General features: G+C 35.6%; 2 protein-coding genes across 2 annotated transcripts in view; one reads left to right on the plus strand and one right to left on the minus strand.

The window, feature by feature from the left end:
- Positions 1–5,600: 5,600 nt before the first annotated feature.
- FPGT (fucose-1-phosphate guanylyltransferase) lies at positions 5,601–15,885 on the minus strand. Its single transcript, NM_001204799.2, is given in 4 exon segments — positions 5,601–9,708; positions 12,397–12,489; positions 13,962–14,129; positions 15,737–15,885. Coding segments are annotated over 4 exon segments (1,824 nt in total). The 5' UTR covers positions 15,858–15,885; the 3' UTR covers positions 5,601–8,266.
- A 35-nt stretch (positions 15,886–15,920) lies between these two features.
- Positions 15,921–17,757, plus strand: part of LRRIQ3 (leucine rich repeats and IQ motif containing 3) — a 167,897-nt gene continuing 166,060 nt past the window's right edge. Inside the window, exon 1 of the mRNA XM_001097148.5 lies at positions 15,921–16,100. The gene's annotated coding sequence lies outside the window, so the exon portion shown is untranslated. The remainder of the gene's footprint in view (positions 16,101–17,757) is intronic.

The raw sequence follows: 17,757 nt of genomic DNA on the forward strand, positions 1-17,757 counted from the left end.
GGAAGTCATAATTCAACTTGACATAACAATGTTTCATTAAAATAGTTACATATAGAAATTGAACCTTGGAATTGAGTTGGACTTCATAATGTTACTGTGGTGAACACTGTGATAGCACCCATATCACTTCTTCAATGAAGAGCTTGTTACCTCAGCTACTGCAAGTGCTGTCAGTGGAGAGCTTTCACAGGTCAGTCCCCTTTCACATACTGCCTTATTCCTAAAAAGGTATCTTGTCCATTGTATTCCTTATCGATTGGGCACCTGAGAAAAGATAATTGATGTGTGGTATAAATCCTGGCCAACCAGGTTAAACTTGGGAAACACTGAAGTGCTATTCTAGTATCCAGAGCTCCTCTTGGGATTAGCCAATTAAGGCTGTCTTTGGGATTGCATCTCAGCTTCACTTTCTTCTTCTTTGTTTTGCTCTCTCCCCTTCCTTGTACAAGTGTTAGTCCCACAGGCCCTCCTTAAGAATATTTTGCATTCTAAAGTACATCTCAGATTCTGCTTTTCAGGAAATCCAACCCACAGTCATTAGCTAATCCTGTTACCGGTGGACAGTGACCAGGTTCTGGGCATTTTGAACAAAGAATTAGACAAAACACACAAAGCGAAGAAAGAATGAAGAACTTCATTCAAAATGAAAGTACACTTTACAGTGTGGGAGTGGGCCAGAGCATAGGGTCTCATGGACGACGTTACAGAATTTGCGGGGGTTTATATACCCTCTAGAGATTTCCAATGGTTACTCGGTGTATACCCTATGTAAATGGAGAGGATGAAGTAAAGTTAAAGTCATTTACTCTGCATACACCCTCTGGAAAGGATATTTCCTGCCATAGTTTAAGTGTGAATCAGCCTTATGTTCCCTGTCTCCAGGCCCTACCTCTTATCTAAAATAAGAACTTGAGAAAACTCCTGCTAAATTGTCTTTTGGACTTTTTGCTTAAGCCTATTATCTCATAAGAAAATGTACTCTAGTATTGGACAAACTTCTTTATAATGTTGTATATAAATTTTCTTCCTTGTAGCATCTGGTACAATATAAAACCAACTTCATAATCCTGCTGGTTTCCTCATTAATTAAATTCTGACCCACGTTCACAATTTATGGATTCATATTTTAACAATTTGAGAGTTACATTTTGATAATGGGAAATACAGATTTGAGAATTGATAACACATAGATGCTATGAGAATGGATGGTATTCCAAAGGAGTGAATGTGGATAGAGTAATTCAAACACAAATATCTGTGACCTTCTAGTGATACGAGGTGAGGAAGATAAGGAGAAATCAGTTAAAGAGACTTAAAAAGAGTGACCAATAAGTTAGAAAAAGAACCAGTAATTGGGGTTCCTTGATTCCAGGTAAAGAATGCAAGTCAAAGAAGTAATCAATTGAGATAAATGCTGTTTAAAGGGCAAGAAGATGAGACCAAGAATGACCCCTGGATTTAGCAAAGTCGAGAGCTCTGGAAATCTTCAGAAGAACAAGTTTAATGGAGTAGTGGTAATGAAGAGGGGTGCTAAAAGCCTGAACTGGGTTGAAGAGTAAATAGGAAGATGGGAACTGAAGAATGGAAGAATAGACAATGTATTCTAAAAATTTTAGTGTGAAAGGAGCAAGGAAATAAAGTAATACCTGAAGGAAGTGTAGTCAAGGGTTTTTTTTTTTTTTTAATTGGAAAAACCACAGAATATTTGTGTACTGATGAGAATAATCCATTAAAGGACGAAAACTAATGACACAAGAGAAAGAAGAGATAAATGCTATATGTCTACAATGTAAACAATGTGTGCATATCTCATAATGGGATGGAAGAAGTTGGTCTGAGGAAGAGAAACAAAGTTAGACATAATTTTGGATTATAAAAAAAATAGCTAATGAAGAAAGTCTTGGTGATGAGGATGCCAAAGGATTTCTAAGAACAATTATTACTTAATGCTGTACTCTGATATGTATCTTTCTCTTTCCTTTCAGCACCTTCCTCCATAGCTCCAATGATTCAGAGAAATTTGCTACACATAAAATTTGTGTGAGAAGGCCTTTTTCTGGAGGGGATATGGTGATGCTCTAATTGTGAGGAAGAGGAAAAGTTTGAGACTCACATAGTGAAAAATACGTGCTCAGCTCATAGAATTGTGAGAAAATCACATGCAAGCCCAAACAGAACTAACTCAACAGAAGTGGAAGCTTACAGCCCAAAGTAATTATGAAGATGTATGATCTCCAGGAATTTCACAGATATTTGAGAGAAGTTTTTGACATCTATGGGGTTTAGAATAGAGGTTCAACTAACGTTGCCTGCATCTAAAGGGAAAGCAAATTTCCAGCGGACATCTGATTACACGTAGCAAATATGAAAAAGGTAAAAAACAACAATGTGGGTGGTAAAGAGATTGCAGACTATCACCAGGCAAAACTTCATGGAGAAAATAAAGTGTAGAATGTCAGAAAGTAGTATGAATCTTTGTCCTAAAAGGTAGTCTTCAGGGAAGCAAAATGGGATACAAAAACAGTACTAAATTAGTGAAGCAAGGTTGAGATGGCCACAGTATTCCTTTTTCTTTCAACGCCTCATACACTTCAGTGCCAATCTTTTAAATCTTTCCTTTGTAGGCTTTCTGTAACTTTGCCTTCATGTGCAATTATAAAAGTCAGATCATTGTTATTACAGTATACAATAAGGCATTATGGGATGTAAAAAAAATTGCATTCGTCTAGAAAACGGTAGCTCAACAAGTTGAGAGAGGTGGATGGGTTTTGGTTGTGTTTTTCATATTCATGTGTTTTTCATTTCATATGTTTCACTTGTTGAAAACAGGATGAAAAGGATGAGGGGAAGTACCTGAAGAGTCATGGAAAATTTCCAGGTTTTTGCCTTGAGCAATTTGGTGAATGGCTGTGTCATTTACCTAGATGAAAAAGATTATCTTACTTGATAGAGAGAAGATTAGAGCTCTCCAAATAGAGATGCCTATGTATTTTTTTCCAGTAAGGGAGGGATACGAAGCAGGGAGGTACATATCTGAATCTAGAATTCAGTGTTGGGTATATTATGACGGCTAGTACAACTTAGGTTTCATTGTAGATGAAACTAGGCTTACTACATCCTGATGAAATAATATGGCTAAGAGAAGTATTGTTTTTGTTTTTGCTTATTTATTTTTATGTTATGGAAAATTGCAGCATGTTTGTAGTCTAGAGATACATAATTGAAGACAAAAGAAACATGGCTAATTTTGTAAATTGCTTCTTCTCACTGAACTCATGGTAAATATTTATTTTGTATTGAAGAATCACCTGTTGCAACAAGTAAAAAAGAATTACTCTAAAACGTTCTCCTTCCTTCCTCATAGGCTAGCTTCCACAGACAGCTCTTTATTCGACTGGATAATGCTTAATTAGAAGCTCTATCAACTTTAACCAGTCATAATGAGTGATGATCTTTCTTATTCAATTTCATTAAAGATTGATCCCAGTGATATATAATTAGTGCATTTTTAATTTATGACTTGTCAGTGTGCCTGTACATTTAAAATCTGAACTTGGGCCACTTGATCTATTCGTAATTATTTCTTTGTGTAGTCCAAGTTTTCTAGTTCTAGAAATATTTGAAACTTCTCTAAAGAACAGCATATTGACAGACATAATTTACTTTCTCAAACCCCAAGGCTAAAAATAATAGGAAAAAAACCACTCACGTAAACTTCATTAAGCAGTGCAACATTTCTAAACCTGCAAATGAAATGAACACTTACTTGATTTCAACATAGTTGTATTTTAAAAGATTTTTTTGCCTCAAGATGTAAATGCTTTAATTCTATTCTGGGCGATGTGACACTCTCCTACAAGGAAGTGGTAAATTAAAACTCACTTGAACCATCTGAATGTGCTGCAGAGAGAAAAGAGTGGATACTGGTAAGAAAAGAAATAAAAAAAAATAATTCACATGTACAGATTACTTAGCTACGATGTGTTGGTTGTAGCAAAGATTTTAAAAAGCATTTAAGGAGGCTGGAGATTCAACAAGCATATCAGTAACACATCATAAGCCAGTGGCCAAAGAATATAGACATTTTAGTTTAGATTGTTTCAGAAATGCACTGAAGCACAATTGAAGGAGTATAATTCTGGCACAGATAGCTAGGAAATGACACTAGCAGATGGATTGCACTAGTCTATAGCAATCAGAAATGAATTGCTCTGTGTGAATGGTTGAAATTTATATGTGCGATGGCTAAGAGATTCCTGCAGCCAGAGGCTTCAAAAAGATAGACTATTATCCAAGCAGCCCAAAATAAAATGTTAACTCTGTTAGTATCAATCAGTTACTTGCATGCACAATAATACTCTTGGGATGAACATCTTTAGACGTAAGTGTCAACAATCAAGTTGATGTGCAGGTAGTTGATAATAGTCACTCATTTACCGGCATCTTCCCTCTACACCTCCAATCCTCCAAGTATCAATACAGTAGGAAAATCAGCAGCTTTTATTATTCCATTTCCCCAAATATTAACCTGACCCAAAGTTGTCGTCTACTAAACTACAGCCAAATTGGCAAGTTTGAATGACGTGGCAAGTTCAGTTTGTTATGGCTCATGTAGACAGCTCTTCCAGGGACAGAACTAGTATTCTTCAACCAAACTGGTATGACTAGACTTTCATTATGTATAAAAAAAACCTAAGCAGAAGTTTCTGTATATACAGATAAATGGGAGCATGAAGAATGTGATTATGTTACAGAATTTGGCACACTATTATTGGAGGAAGGAAAATATGACGAAGTTAAATGCAAGGAATGTTAATAATTTTATTAAGTATTAGAATTGTGTTTCTCAACCTCAATAGAAATAGGCTTTGTCTAAACAAAATTGAGAGGCACAGAAGACTCAAGTTAACTAGATATATGGTTGCTATTATTTTTCTTGCACTAAGCAAATTAAAAAGGTCTTTAACAATTTAGTTCTTGACACAGATGAAGACTTGATTTAGATGAACAAGGAAAAGAGCATCTGAAATCCTTTAGCTGGTTTTGAGCTACTAATGAGTTTTCGCTTCTCTCCATTGTAATTCTGCTAGGCTAGACTGAGGTGCCTTAATCCTGAGCCTCCAAGGTGCTCAAGTCCAGAAGGCATCATGATGTATGTAAACAGCAACTCTGATTTTGTGTAGTTTACTTAACAGCTATATGTGACAACAGGCGGTTTTGATTTTGGCTTTATTGCTGAATTTGGTAATCTTAACATTAGGAGTACTGCGTAGCTACGGAAGATGTCTAGATCATCCGGGGTTGTGGGAATTAATCCTGGATTCATGCCATCAAACTTTTGACGATTTCAGAGTATCACTTGGATTTTTAAAGCTTTATTTCAATCAGTACACAGTGATACATATCTTTTATTTCTGCTTTGCTTAGAGAATAAATGCCTAAGGTAAAAGATTATTACCAAATGTTGAATTTTTCTCATGCCCTTCTTGACAGTTAATAAACCATCAATAAGTTTATGGATTATAGTTACAAACAATAGCAGGATTTGACACACCTGAGTATATGATGTAAGTGCCATGATTTTATAAAAATAAAATTTATAAAATGAGATAAAATGTTTAATTTCAAACTTATCCATTTAGGTCTTATTTTTCTATTGCTGATAAAATTCAGAAAAAAAACGATTCTTTATTGGGAGACTAAATGAAAAGCCTGAAAATTAAGATTGTTACAAAATTTAGTCACTTCTTATCAAAAATATACTTCTCTCTCATCATGTACACTACATTCAGGGATTAAATTTAAGAGTGACTTACTTTTTTTTTTTTTTTTTTTTTTTTGCCTAGATCCTTTTATTAAAACACACATTTAGGTTAGAATCATTTCCTAATTCATCTTTTTTTCTCCACATTTCGACATCCCAGAAAACAGAATGTGCCTTACAAATGATAGTATAATAGCTATTAGTCAGGCAGCAATAGTCATGGAGTTGTTACTTGCTCACATGTGAACTTGGTCATATCTGTGTATATGACTGTCATTTCAGTTGAATTAGGTACACTATTGGTGGTATGTGTGTGCTACTATACACCAAGCAATACATCTCAGAGCAAGAGACCTTGATAAGTCCTTTGAACAGAACCATTTCAAAGCAACTGGAGTCCATGCATTGTGCAGGATTATGGTTAAAATTCAGATTAGGTAAAATACAGTAGTGAGCACTTAATAAACACATAACATCCTCTGAACATGCTGTAAGTAAATAAATGTTAAACAACAGCTATCATATATTTTCTTTAAAAAGAATCTTGAAAAAGAAAAAATAAACACACAAATACCATATTTGAGGGCTTCAGATGGTCACTTCTGGTTTACCAAACAATAATTTTAATATTAACATGTTAATATGACCATCAATTTGTGACAAATCAATCACAGGTCCGATCTTCTAAGGACCTGTGATTAAACTGAAGCAAAAGTGAAACTGAGTTTTGTCAAACAGAAGGGTATCAAAACTTGCAGGAGTGTGGGTCTGCAGTTAGGTAAAAAATAAAGCCAGACATAAGTGTGGTAAGAGCACTCAGGAAATACAGCCTTACCAATAACTCTGAAAGCACAGAAGGTACTAGGTGGACGTATGCATATCAATAGCTCTGAAAGTGCTGAAGAGTTTGAATGTGAAGCTGTAGAAATTTCTTGATGATATCTCAATATTTTACTTTTTTGTTATTTTCTATGTACATTCATTCAATATTTCACTTTTTTGTTATTTGATATGTATATGCAAGAGGGTTAAATAAAAATCTGTATTTAAAAACAACTAAAAGAGATCCCCAATAAATATGAAAATTTCAAGTAACAAAGCATTGTGTCATGTTTTATTGTGTTTTTCTTAATGGAACATAAAATAATGGTGATTCTTATAATTGATGGCACTTCAGATTTGGTAAAACTACAATTCTGAACATTTAGTGAATGACAAACATATAACATCCTCTGAAAAATCTGCAAGTAAATCAATCATTTTTAAACAATAGCTACCATGTATTTGTATCTTATCCTTGGGAAAAACTTTGGGGAAAAAAAAAAAAAACACAAACACAAGTATCATAACTGAGGGTTGTGGACAATTTACTTCTAGTTTACCAATTTTTACATTGACATAAAGTAGCACAGACTAGTTATTTCATTAAAAAAAACACACACTGACAAATCTTTTCTCTATTACACTGTAGTACAAAGACTTTTCACTTATATGCTTACACCAATATAGAAACACATAACTTGAGATTCCAGCCAATTTTTATTTTCTTGAAACTTTATCATCTGTGTATTATCTAAGTTTTTCCATTTTCCTGCCTGCTTCTTGATGTCTGCATTTGGACCAATTATTGTTTCTCAGCATCACCAGTGTGTGGATAAAAAATAAGATGAAAAGTAAATTCAGTTCATTCGGTAATTTCAGTTTTGTTAGAAGGACTGACAGGAGATAATACAAGTAAAGTCTATAGTGAAATTATATGATTATTGATGAATTTCAATTATTACTACCACTTTCCCCACAGATAACTGAGTTTTGTGCGCATATGTATGTGTTTTCCTATGGAATGGAACATAAAGGAAAAATTTAAAGATACACAAACACATGTTCAAGTGTATAATACATATGTACTTTTAGTTTCATTTTGATAAAATTAATGAGATATGAATTTTATCATCAATTTCAGAGGTCTTTGTATCTAGTTATTTATCAACTAAAATAATCACAATATACTGGGCACTCAGTGAATGTGTCAGCTATGGATTTGTTTCTGAAAAAGTATTTCTACAGTATTCCTACACTACTCTGAACATCCTACAGTATGCCATTTTTATTATTCAAAATAGAATTACAGTTGAGGAGAGAAGTGCCAGTGAATACTTAGAACTTCACTGGATCAAAAGCCTCAAAAAAGATGGAAAAATTCTAAAGATATGCTTAGAAAATTACCTTTAAAACTATGTGAAAAAACAGTGCTCCACAAATCAATCATTATTAAAAACTAAAATACTGATACACATCCAAAAAATATCTATTTTCTCAACTTAGTCTTGAAATATTTTTCTTCAAAAATGATTTATATGTACTTTTGTGCTATTATTATTATGCTACAGGAATTACATTAACATAATTTTCATTAATTGAGTTCAGTGAAACAGCCTACAGAAAATACCTATCTCGGGAACGTTACTCAAAAAGGCAAAGTGTACAATATTTAAAATGTCTCTAAATTAAATTGCTTTTTAAACTGATTTCTAGAAAAATTTGTTCCCTGTAAGTTATCATATCTTCTACATCTTTGTAGATAAGCATTTCTTCAATGGACAACAACTTATAGCTATTCAGGCTGAATGCTGACTTGTTCTTAACAGCATTTAACATCTTTAGGGATGTTGTAACTGAATCACTCAAAGAAGAACAAACTGGGAAAATGCGTGCAGTCCACAAACTCAGACACGTCTTGTTACCAGAGAACAGTTCCTCTGTAACTTTAAGATTCCAAACATCTAAGCATGACAGGAAACAGACTCCAAAGAATTGAAGTAACTTTATATCTGACAATGTTTTCACACTCTTTTTCAAGTTGTCTTGCACTCCAAATGCCATAGTTGAATACTTTAAGCATCTATTCATCTTTAAACTTAAGGAACACACAAAAGAATGTGCAGGGAGGGCAGCTTTTGTTAGGATATAAGAACCACTAATAATGCAGTTTTCCCCAACTGAAACATCAGGCCCCAATCTAGAATACTCCACAACTGAGCCAGGTGCTACAGAACATCTTGAATCCAGTATGCTTTGAATGATACAGGATGTTTTGCAAGAGCATTCTGGTATATCTGGAAAGATACTAAAAGTTATGGACTGTAAGCCGAGCTCTGACTTTAAACTGTTATCTGAGGTAAAGTAAAACAAATATTCTTCGGTTGTTCCAATGTGATAAAATTTGGAGTTATTAAGAACAACAACATTTAGTGATGTTCCTTTAAGAAGATGAAATATTCTCTGCCTCATTTCTACCAACTCTGACCCTTCTTTAACGACATTTGATGTGTTTCTGGTGTACTCCACAGTTGCTCCAGGTCCTAAAGCCTGTAAAAAGTCACCATAGGCATCTATTTCACAGCCCAGTGTGCCTATTTTTTCATAAAAAGCAAGTAACATTTTTGCTGATTTATGATCCATATAAAATAGGCTATCTGTGTAGACATAGTCAGAGTCTACTTTAAGATCGGCGATGTCACCCCCAGCAAAGTCCTGTTGACAAAAAATTCCAGGTCTACACACAGCATTAAATTGATACATCTTTTCTATGCTGGGCTTATGAAGAAAACGATGGCAAGATCTGTATTCAAGGTCTCTATGTTTTAAATCATCAAAAGGATCTAAGACAAATACTCCATGTGTGGTACCTATTGTCAAAGTAGAAGGGTGAGCTAAAGCGGTAAAGCCAGGTTTGTCAAACCTAATAAACTCAAATTCTCCAATACTATAAAGTTCAATATCATCTGCACAGGTTACCAAAATTCCAGGATTCATATGTAAGGGGAAATCAATGTACATGGCTAGTTTTAATTCTAGCATCTGATAAATGGGGTTACCAAGAGGTAAAGCAGTGAAAATTTTTCCCAGAGCACTTGCATTTGGAAGTCGTTGACTGTAGCCACCTATAAAATTAAAACAAAATAACATTTAAAAATGTAGTATTGTTTATAAAATTTTCAAAACCCAGGGTTTAATAACCTGTAAGTTACAAATCAAAATATATTTAAAGATATTTAATATATACCATGTGTTACTGTAAATCAGGAAAGAATAATGAAATCCAGATTAAAAATTCAAAGAGAAATTCTCTTGTTGCCATGTGATATAACACAATTTTAAAAAGTATAGGTCAGGAAAAAATTTAAGTATACTGTAGAATCTGTGAAATGTTTTGAATTACATGTATAACAAACAAGAAGGACCATGGCCCAAAACATGATGTTGTATCTACATTTTTTTTCTTTTTTTCTGAGATGAAGTCTTACTCTGTCACCCAGGCTGGAGAGTAGTGGCGCGATCTTGGCTCACCACAACCTCTGTGTCCCAGGTTCAAGTGATTCTCCTGTCTCAGCCTCCCAAGTAGCTGGGATTACAGGCGCCTGCCACTATGCCTGGCTAATTTTTGTCTTTTTAGTAGAGACGAAGTTTCACCATGTTGGCCAGGCTGGTCTCAAACTCCTGACCTCAGGTGATCTACCCGCCTCGGCCTCCCAAAGTGCTGGGATTACAGGCGTGAGTCACTGTGCCCAGACTGTATCTACATTTTAAACAACAAATTTCAACCATGTTTAGACTTCTAATTAAGAATCTACTTCACAGAAAATAAAATTATAGAAAACTAATATACTAATGCTAAAATACAGTCATTTGCTTCTTTACAACATTTCGCTCAAAGATGGACAGCATATATATAGGTTGTCCCACAAGATTATAATGGAGCTGAAAAATTCCTATTACCTAGTGATGTTGGAGCCATTGTAAAGTCCTAGCATAATGCACCACTCAAGTGTCTGTGGTGATGCTGGTATAAACAAACCTACTGTGCTGCCAGTTTACTAAACTATAGAACATAAAATTATGTACAGTATACAATACTTGGTAATAAATGACTATTTTACTGGTTTTTGTGTTTACTATACTATACTTTTCATTGTTATTTTAGAATAAATTCATATGATACATACCAAAAAAGGTTAAAAATACAATGGCCTCTGGCAGGTCCTTCAGCAGGTATTTCAGAAGGCAGCATTGTTACAGGAGATGACAGCTCCTGAACTCTAGTAGGACTACAGAGGTAGAAGACAGTGATACTGATGATCCTGACCCAGTGTAGGCCTAAGCCTACACTATTTTTGTGTCATCATTTCTAACCAAAAAGTTTAAAAGGTAAAAATAAAAACAACGGAATAAACCCTAATGATATAAAGAAAATATTTTTGTACGGCTGTACAGTGTTTGTGTTTTAAGCTGAGTGTTATTACAATAGAGTCAAAAAGTTAAAAAAATTAAGAAGTTTATAAAGTAAAAATGTTATAGTAAGCTAAGGTTAATTTATTACTGAAGATCAATAATACATGTAAAGCACTTGGCAGCACACAGTATATTGTTCAACAAAAGGCAGCTAATAACTTTCTATTTTTTCTTTTTCCAAAGACCAGTCAATAGTAAAGTTTAGTACTAAGAATTATCTATTTCCAAAAAACAAAAATAAAAAAAAAATCTATGCATTTCCTGGTATCTAAATTTTTACTAAACTGATAATAATAATTATTTTATTAAATAAAATTGTAAATTAGATTTTTTTTACACATTTTTAGTCTTCAAACCAGAACTTGGATGCTTTACTTTGACATCATCTTTACAAAGAATCATTGTTTTGTATGTAAATCATAAGAATGAGAAAGTGCTTTGGAAGCCATGTAGACAAACAATTCTAAAATACCTGTCCCTGGACTGGTGTCGGTTCATGACAGTTTTCATTAATCCCTTAACATACAGAGAAAAACAACAAAGGTTTTCATGTAACCAAAATTTTCGCACAACTAAATGTATTCAATTTAAAAAGCTATTCTTTATTGTGAGGCTATGTCCTTCCTACTTTTCTGTTTTAAAATGTCTTATTTTATGTGTGTGATTTCTCTCTTACATATTTACTTGTTCATTCCGTATACTGTCACATTTTCCTTTTATTTTTAAGCATTGTGGCCTCTGGCTACCAATAATCACACAAAAATGCAAGATAAAAAGTACTGGCAAAAGTCTAGTAATGACCGTGTTAAACCAGCCTTCCCTCAAAGCAAGAATCCCCATTAAGGGAGAAAGAGCATTAGGTAAAATAGCTAATGCATACTGGCTTAATACCTAGGTGATGGGGTTGATAGGTGCAGCAAACAACCATGGTACGCGTTTACCTATGCAACAAACCTGCACATGTACCCTGGAACTTAAAATGTAAATTAAATGTAAAAGAAAAATCCCCACTAAAGCATTCCTGAGAACTATTCATATTTGAATGAGTTGTCTTAGGAAAATAATTTTCTATATACATACCCAAAAGAAAACAATATTCATAAAATGTTGACGATATATGTGATCTACAATTTTATGAGTAAAATTTGTGAAAACCACTATACTACTTACAACCTAAAAAAAAAAATGAACATCATGAAATATTTGTTTTCAAAGCAGAATAACTTCAAAGATTTTTTTTTAGAAGAGAAGGAAAGTGTTTGCAAGACAGAAAAAAGTCTCTAAAGTATTAAAGGTGGAAGACTAAAAAGAAAATGTAAATTAGTAAAGTATAACATTACCAGAGTGAATCAATAGGATGATAAAAGAATTCCATTTATCTCCATATAGCTTTTCCAAACGTTGAAGGGCACAAAGTGTTGATCCTCCATTTCCTTAAAAACAAAGTTAAAAAAGCACAATTTATTTAATAGAAACCTACTAAAACTTTGTCATGATGGTAAATTTAGGTGTTATAAAACCTTGAGGATTTGCCTTTCAGTTATAATTAAATAGATGGACACCAAAGGTATTGGCAATAGAACAAAATTAAAAACGTCACATAGCAAATAACCAATCAATAAATTAGCAATGAAACCCAGACAACAACCCTCAGTAATAAAAGATGAGGTAATATTTTCCCCAAAATAGTAATTATAAGAAAGAAGAAATAAATTACACAATCTGTAACATTAGAAGACTGATAAACATAAGCATTCATACAGAGTTACAAATCACAAAGCCCATTTAAATAATTCTCCCAAATGACACAATGGACAACACAAGTTAGAGTTCCTTTTGAAAAAAAGATTTTTAGAACTTGAATTCCAAAAAAAAAAATTAAATATAACTACCACACTAGTTATCTTGGGCCAGTTATCTAACTCTCAGTACCTCAGATTCTCATCTACGGAAATAATATCATGCCTGTAATCCCAGCACTTTGGGAGGCCAAGGCGGGTGGATGTTGAGGTTAGGGGATCGAGACCATTCTGGTTAACATGGTGAAACCCCGTCGTCTCTACTAAAACAAACAAACAAACAAAAAATTAGCCGGTCGTGGTGGCAGGCGCCTGTAGTCCCAGCTACTTGGGAGGCTGAGGCAGGAGACTGGCATGAACCCAGAAGGCGGAGCTTGCAGTGAGCCAAGATCGCCACTGCACTCCAGTCTGGGCAACAGAGCAAGACTCCATTTCAAAAAAAAAAAAAAAAAAGAAATAATAAGAGTACTGACCTCACAGTTGTAAGGATTAAAATAACATTGGCTAATTAGAATAATGCTAATGTCATTTACAGATATCCTATCTCTGGTATCAAGGGGCTTCAACTTTAAGTATCACATAGAAAATAGCCTTCAGAAAAACAGCATTTATTTCTATTTGCAATGGAAGGTCAAAGGGCAAAGTTGACCTAAACTAGGGTTTTCAAATATGTGTATTATGATATTTAAGCCATGTGACAGTGTTCTTTTGCATTATGTCCTCAAAAGGCCAAGAGTATTTTTTCCTACTACTTTGCTTTCTTCATGTAAACTGCTGGAGGAACTTTGGAGTGGAGAGGACCTTAAGAGCTCTACTGATAAGGTCCAAAGGAGTATTCCTATCTGAGTAGTGTAAATTTCATAAAAACTGATAAAATTATCTTTTAAGTAACATTCTGGAAGTTTTTCAAGGTAAGTCATAATGGGTAAGAACAGTTGCTATTCCTTTTATCTATCTAAAAAAAGTGAATTTACGTTCAAATTTTAAAGTTTATAAAGCTGTGGGTAGAGATACGCAGCTTATACACTGTAAGTCACAGAAAAGCTTTTCTTCAATGATTATTCCGCTTAGGACCTACATTATAAATCTGACCATAAAGCACATACCAATTTTGGCTCCAGCAGGATCTACAAAAACGTGATACTGAACTCCAAGGGGTAACTCCTTTCTTTTCAGCTTTTCTGACAGCTGGTGGTTGTAAGCAAGTTCCTGTTTTTCATCAGCCGCTGTTATTGCAACTATGTCCCAGAATTCTCCAGGTGCTACCAGTTTGCCTATTTGGAAAAGGCAAGCAAATGACAACAAAAATTATTAGAATTTTCTAGTTGCCACAGGTTTGCCTACTTAGAAAGAAGAAAAAGAAGGTAACATCAATTACCATCTTCCAAAATGTATCTTTGGCTTTTGAGAGTTAGGGAATAATCAGTGGTGCATTAGTATGATTCAAAATAGTTACAATGAGGACTGTTCACAAGTTCCTTTGTTTTCTCTCTTTTAGATCACTCCCTCCTTTTATGGTCTACAATCCAATTTAATTATAAATGCTGAACAATACAATGTTTCTTGATTAAGAGAGCGACTTTTAACTTGCCAAAGACTATTGCCTCAATTCTTCAATAAGAAGAGGAGACAAACAAATCTCCAGTGTTGCAAATCAATTCTTACGTATCAGGGACACTTAGTGTTAGGTGACTGAGACAGACACAACCCAGGCCAGGAGCGGTGGCTCACGCCTGTAATCCCAGCACTTTGGGAGGCCGAGGCGGGCAGATCACGAGGTCAGGCGATGGAGACCATCCCAGCTAACACGGTGAAACCCTGTCTCTACTAAAAATAAAAAAATTAGTCGGGCGTGGTGGCGAGCGCCTGTAGTCCCAGCTACTTGGGAGGCTGAGGCAGGAGAATGGCGTGAACTCGGGAGGTGGAGCTTGCAGTGAGCCGAGATAGAGCCACTGCACTCCAGCCTGGGGGACAGACCGAGACTGCGTCTCAAAAAAAAAAAAAAAAAAAAAAAAAAAGACAACTCAAAGATCCATTCCATCAATGTTGCTGTTTATAAATGTGGGTACTTTATTTTCTATTACTTTAAGATAAACCATGCAAACTTACATAGGCTGTTAGAACATAAAATTCTGGATAACAGAAAGTCCCAACTCTCTGATGACATCTTTAAAAGACAGTCTGCACTTTTAGTAGACAGTTGGAATCTCTTTATTGGTAAATAAAATGATTTAGCGTTTTAATTAGTTAACAAACAGAACCTGTCAGCTAGAATCTAATAGTCCTGAATATTTTACTGTTATCCAAGTATTAGTCCCAGTATTTTTTAAGCAGTCACTGCATCAGTAACCACTTTTATTAGCCAGTTGTACGGGGATTAAGTGGCATAGCCAATTTTTTGATAACAAATTTCTTCCTTTTAATTTTTAATCTATAATCCCTCCATGCTCTGTTACTCCCTCAACAAACGTTTACATTACAGAAGTAGATGAATGTAATGTAAACAGTGAAGTTTACATTAGGGGGTTGGGATCTACTCATAAAGGTCAAAATACTGTGCTTAATATCTTTTAGATTTATTTAAAGTAACTTTTATTAATGAGCTAATCAATGAATAACTTCACCAGCTTTTCTTTCTTCTTCTTCCTCCGCCCTCATTTTAATATCTGTACTACTAAGAATAAGCAACAAGCATGTCAAGCAGGGACAGTGAAAAGAATAAATAAAAACTGAAAAGGATTATTAGCTAGCTACTCCTGGGGGGCGTCATAGGCCTGCAGATGAGAAGCAGACGGGAAGTGACAGTCCAACAAACTTCCTGGCACGCAAAAGCACCCTCCCTCTGCATTGCCCAGGAGAACTCGGATGCCTTCTCTGGTACCTCTCAGCTCGGAAAACCTCCGCAATTTTCGCTGGGTGGCTTCTCGCAGCGATACTTCCGGAGGGTCCCTAGCAGCTGCCATAGCCCCACCTTCCCTGAGACCGCGCTGCACAGCACGCATGCGCCCTGGGGTGCGGCGCGGTCCGGTTATTTCTGGCCCGCCCCCTCCGTGCGTCGCTCACGTAACCACGCCCCGGAGCGCCTTGGCTGGTTCCCGGAAAACCCTGATGTGGTGAACCTGGATCTCGTCTTGTTTCTCTAGCAACGGTCTCAGGAGCAGATGGCCACCCAGCGATTTGTCTGACTGTGTTGGGTCTGGGCCACTTGTCTCCAACTCATAAGGGCTTGCGGCCCAGTTGACCTGGTGAGTGGTTCAGGTTGGGTTACAAAATTGTTAGAACCGACCCGCTAAGGATAAGGCGAAACTACAGTCTAGTTTCCCAACTTTCACATCGAAGGCGATTCGTCCTAACTGGTGATTTGTTTCAGCCTGGAGCAGTTCCCCAGGAGATCCTGATGGAAGATCTCCCCCATCTGTCCTTTCCCCCCCGCCACCCCAGGTCATCTGGAGCCATCTGCCCCCAACCCTGGGTCATGATATGTACACAGTCTGAGTATTTAAAATCTGTTCTTTTTAGGAACCTTAAGTTTGTGGTTCCTAGAGAGTGAGCCACCCCACCCCTCTGTTTTTTTCTTGGTAGGCTACACACGACAGCCTCTCAGATAGTGTCTTTGGAAATTGTATAAAATTCAGTCCGCAACCAGGCTCCAAATATTTTTGATATTTTGGTTTATTTTCTGTCATTCTTTTGTATATGCAGATTAATCTAGAATGTTCAATAGCATTCTTAGAAATAAGTCGGTCTTTTTAGGTGTATTTTGGGTAGCTATGTAGAGGTGTTCCTGTTGTAGAACACCAGGTTTATTAGTTTTACAGAGCACTTCATCTTTACACAGAAGAAAACTGAATCAGAGAATAGTGACTTAGTCAAGCTATCACAATTAGTAATAAAAGATGTAAGAAATATATTTCAATCCCAAACCCAGAAATTGTGCTATTTCATCATACCGTTTGATTTTTTGAGAAGATTTGTCTGTATCAAGGTCTTCATTAGGTACGTAGGCATTCAGGGCACCATAAATGTACTTAGTTTTTCTTCTCAGACTTGTTATACAATCGTGTTCTAATAGTGGAAGCATGTGGATAAAATGGCAGATTAGATTACTCTTTCATAGTTTTGTCATTTAAAACTTTTCATTAATTAAAAAACGGTGTCTTACTGAAGAACATTTAGAAAATACAGAGACTTGAGTGAGAGTCTCTGTATTTTCTAAATGTTCTTCAGTAAGACACCGTTTTTTAACCAAAAGAGAAAGTAGCGAGAGAAGGTCAGAGAGGGAACAAAGGGCCATAGAAAGAATTTTGGGTTTTACTTGTAAGGGAAACAAAACCATTGCAGGGTTTTGAAGTGACGTGCCTTATGTTTAAAGAGATCACTCAGAGATACGAGAATAGATTATAATGGGGGATGAGGCAATGATGGAAGCAGGGAGACTTGCTTGGAGGCTACTGCAATAATGCAGCTGAGAGTTGGTGAAGGCTTGACCAGGATGGCAGCAGTGGGGATGGTGAGAAGTTGGTCAGATTCTGGATGTATTTTTAAGACAAAAACAATAAAATATGCTGATGGAATTAATGGGTGTGGACTGTAAGAGAAAAAGAGGAATCAAAATGACTGCCTTGGGATGGCCATCAATTAAGATGGGTAAGTTTCTGACTGAGGAAGATTGTTGGGGTAATAGAGTCCAGAATTTGATTTTGGACATGTGGAATAAACAGACATATGTGTGTGCAGTGAATACGTAAGGGAAGTTTGTGTGTGTATATGTCTGCATTATACATATGAGTCTAGAATTCAGGAAAGAGGTCTGGGCTGGAGATACAATTTTAAGAATTGTCAGCAAGAAGATAGAAATAATTTTAACTGTGGAACTAGGTGAGGTCCCAAGGGAATGAAGGT

The sequence above is a fragment of the Macaca mulatta genome, chromosome 1, assembly GCF_049350105.2.
Source record: "Macaca mulatta isolate MMU2019108-1 chromosome 1, T2T-MMU8v2.0, whole genome shotgun sequence".
Classification (NCBI taxonomy): Eukaryota; Metazoa; Chordata; class Mammalia; order Primates; family Cercopithecidae; genus Macaca; species Macaca mulatta.